We start from the raw sequence: 3,664 nt of genomic DNA, 5'->3' as shown, positions 1-3,664 counted from the left end.
CGCCTCCAAGGAGACGGGCAAGATCTGCAATGCCAAGCTCGCGCTCTTCTCGTTCTGGCCGCTGTTGGGTCTCATGGCTCTCTATTTCGCCTTTGCTTGCCCGGTCGAAGGTCTGCCAGTGCTGGCGATCATCGGTCTTGTGTGTGCGCACCCTTACTTGAACCAGAGGCGCCAACGCCTCCTTTTGGAAAACGAAAAAGAGCAGTGGGAAGACTGGGAAGAAAGCATGCTTGCGCAGCTTCGTGCGACGTACACGTCCATCCCCAACGTTAAAACTAAGGACGTATTTGATTGATCAGGAGTTTCGACGATCGAAAAAACTGGCGTCTCCGAATCTAGCGCAGACCGCAGACCGCCAGTCTCTTGAGATGCAAAAACCGCCGAGCATCAACACAACAAGACGTGGTGTTTTGTAAACTAGAAGTGGAGTAGAGACACTAGCTGCAACAGCTACTTTGCGCTTCTCCTGCTTGAAAAGAATATAGCGCCGTGCACTGTCGTGGGAAGACTTGAAGTGACGTCACGTTTACTTAATGAGACGGACCAGAATACGAAGGGCGCTTCGTGCTGACAGCTTTTTAGCGTTCGCGCTCGTCCCGGAGAGACTCCCACTGCTCGCGCTGACCTTGGGCTTTCATTTGACCGACAGTGTGCGCCACGACGCAGTAGGAATGCGCGATCGCAACTAGAATAAGGCTGAAGCACGGGTAGCGCAGCCACGGAATCGTCAGCTCCGAAGCGTAGCTTGCGATGGACGCTGCGACAAAAGAGCTCTGCATGTGGCGAAACACGGCGTCCGAGTGGTCAAAATACGGTCGCCAAAGCCGCTTGATCTTCTCGGCGATGAAAATGTCGTCCGCGCCGCTGCTGTCAATGGCGCCGGCGCTTGGCCACCACCGAGTCGGTAGCAAAGCGAGACTCAGCACCGCTGCCGCATTGACCGTGAGCATGACGGGGCTCGCGACCTCGAGAAACGCGTCCATGCCGTGCCGATCAGGTATGTTTGCAAATAGATGGCGCCACATCCGGCGTGTCGAAAACCTCTCAAACATGATATGACGTGGCACACGGACACGCAGTCATCTACCCATCGTGTATCATTTTTGTGCCGGCCGATTGTGATGGAATCCTCACAAACAAAATATCCAACAAAGACGTCCCTTGCCATGTCGATGCGAATCGTCCTTCGCGGCGCAGTGGCCGCTGTAGTGTATGCCGCGCTTTGGCTGGACCATGCGCCACGCTGTCTCTTCTCGCCCAAGCGTATCGACACGGCATCCCACGCGGCGGTGTCGACCAAGAACGAGATTGACGAGATTGCCGAAGCGCACGATGATGCACTCATTCTCGCCAAGGCACCACTGTCGTCTCTTGGTCCATTGCTCGGCCTCATGGCCTGCGTCTTCACTCTCGAGTTTGACGTGCCCGACGTTTTGGTTCCGTGCGTGGTGGTGGCCTTTCTCTACTGCGCGTTCAAGTATATTGCGACGGTGCGCAGTGAGTTGCTACTGCAGAACGAGCAGCGTCAGTGGAAGGACTGGCGCGAGCGCATGGTCGATCGCCTTGCCTGCAAGACGCACCGCGCTGAGTAGTACGACGAGTTGATTCGTGTCTCCCATGTTTTTGTTTTAAAAACGCGACGACTTTCGAGATAGCGCTGCGAGAAGGATCGCAAAACTTCGTAGTCATCGGAAACAACAACTTAGAGATACGGCTAGCGTGCGACTTATGTGAACTTGAGCGAACGCGTCTTGGATTTATCGCATTATAACACCTTGGTGCCTGTGAGCAATCTGTAGAGAAGAACACTGCGCACGAAGGAGACGCCGTCGCGAAACCATGTAGCAACCACACGCCGGTCATTTGTCGTAATAGCCTGGTTCGTCACGTAACGGCAGTGCATAGCGTCGGGCTCGCATCCCAATCGGTGGGGTCTCTTGTGCTTCTACTGGGAGCCGATGCAGACACCACGTTTTGATATCAAAGATGATCCACTGGTCGCCATATCGGATGCTGAGGAGGCCGTTCAAGACACCCGACGCACGGTCCAGATAGTACGTATCATGCTTGATCCAGCCATCGACGCTGAAGAGGTACTTGGCACTCCCACACAGCAAGAGCGACGAACTCCTCACTTCTCGGTGCCGTGATTTGTGGAGCATGCGCACGCCAAGATAGCACGCAGCGTTGCACGCCAGCACAATACAAATAAGAAGGACCAGTCGCACTGAGGAGCCGATCGCAACCTGTCCCATCGAGCACACGACTTGGAAGTCCAATGCGGCGAGGCGACACGTCGTGGCGATCGTGACCGTGGGTCGTACGGGTGCGAGCGTCGCGAGGCAGGCCGAGACAAGCCAGACGAGCAAGCTGTTGATCGTCGCATACGTCATCGTGTAGTCTTGGGTCATGACGACCGAGACGTCGTTGACGACGCCGACAAGCCACGTGACTTCGTTCGCGGCGAGGCATGTCATGTAGATCGGCACCTGTTTCGTGACAAAGACGCTCAGGATCCCATCCGTCTCGAGCTCGACAGACGACGTCGACAAGAAACAAATCGCAGTGATACCGCGCACGACGATGAGCGGGCGACCGACCCAGACGATGCCCCCCACACGACTGAGCTCCAGCATGTTTTGGCCTTCGACATGGCCGCGCGCCGCCAGAATGTAGACGGCAGTGACGACCGCCAACAGGAGCATCACAAATGTCACATAGCGCACGGCTTGCAGCGCGTAGAGGGAAAAGACCGTGGGTAGCTCGGTTGTATCCACCGACGACTCGATGGACGAAAGTCCTGCGCCCAAAAGAGTAAGGGTTCCGTTGTCGCCTTGAAACGATATGACTTCGCGTTGTCCTTGGATCCAGTCGTACAGAAAGAGCCATGCGTGGTAGTTGAACGGGACATCCAACGGGTCCAAGAGAGGCGTGACATAGAGCTCCGTTGGCGCCGAACGGCTTGTACTGCCAAACTGGATCACTTGCAATGAAATGTTCTCGATAGCGCCTGCATATGTGGCCGTCGGGAGCGCGGGCAGCGGGACGCGCAGAGCATACGCCAATGCCAACTGCATGGACGCAACACACGCCGGCATATCGTACGTGACGCCCATGGCGCAGAGCGCCGTCAGATTGGACGCCGATGTCACGTTGGCAAGAAGCAGTGCGAAAAGCACATGGTTGCGCGACGGCAGAAAGCCAAGTCCTGGAGATGGCGAGCTGCAAGTCTTGTCGAACGCGTCGCTGCTAATGAGAAATTGCAATTGCAATGCGTAGGCATTCGTCTGGATCGGACAAAGAACAGAGCCGCTCATGGCCCATTGGACACTACCTCGCCACGCACTTGGCAACGGGAACGTCTCTTCAGTGGCCGATACGTTGCGATACCCCAAGGGATCGCGCTGCCGTGCAATGGCGATGGAGTCCCCAAACGTCATTGCGACTTGCTGCAAAACACGGGGCACTGGTACATAGATCATGTCGATAGATCCAAACGGCCCGAGGTACGACGCCAAGAGACGGTAGTTGATCGTCCACGGAAGTGGCGGCAACAGCTGCGCTTCGACGAGGGCATCTTGGAGCGACGCGTTGGCAAATGCAAAGTTGCTACTCATGCGGAGAAGACTCTTGCCCCCGAGAAGGGCCGATGTGTTGCCAACAA

The 3,664-nt window shown here is 56.1% G+C and overlaps 2 protein-coding genes across 2 annotated transcripts; both read right to left on the bottom strand.

Moving 5' to 3' along the window:
* Positions 1 to 560: 560 nt before the first annotated feature.
* On the bottom strand, positions 561 to 1,010 carry SPRG_17708 (hypothetical protein). The gene has a single exon (XM_012357092.1). It carries the CDS (start codon positions 981 to 983, stop codon positions 579 to 581), a length of 405 nt encoding a protein of 134 aa, XP_012212482.1. The 5' UTR covers positions 984 to 1,010; the 3' UTR covers positions 561 to 578.
* Positions 1,011 to 2,339: 1,329 nt separating this feature from the next.
* On the bottom strand, positions 2,340 to 2,644 carry SPRG_17706 (hypothetical protein; the record flags this gene model as incomplete). Its single annotated transcript, XM_012357091.1, has 1 exon — positions 2,340 to 2,644. A coding segment is annotated over one exon (305 nt), but the record flags the coding sequence as incomplete, so codon positions are not given.
* Between the last annotated feature and the right edge of the window lie 1,020 nt (positions 2,645 to 3,664).

This window comes from Saprolegnia parasitica (genome assembly GCF_000151545.1).
Source record: "Saprolegnia parasitica CBS 223.65 unplaced genomic scaffold supercont2.727, whole genome shotgun sequence".
NCBI classification, from domain to species: Eukaryota; Oomycota; class Saprolegniomycetes; order Saprolegniales; family Saprolegniaceae; genus Saprolegnia; species Saprolegnia parasitica.
The sequence above is the reverse complement of the archived record's forward strand: the minus strand, read 5'-3'. Positions and strand labels throughout refer to the sequence as shown.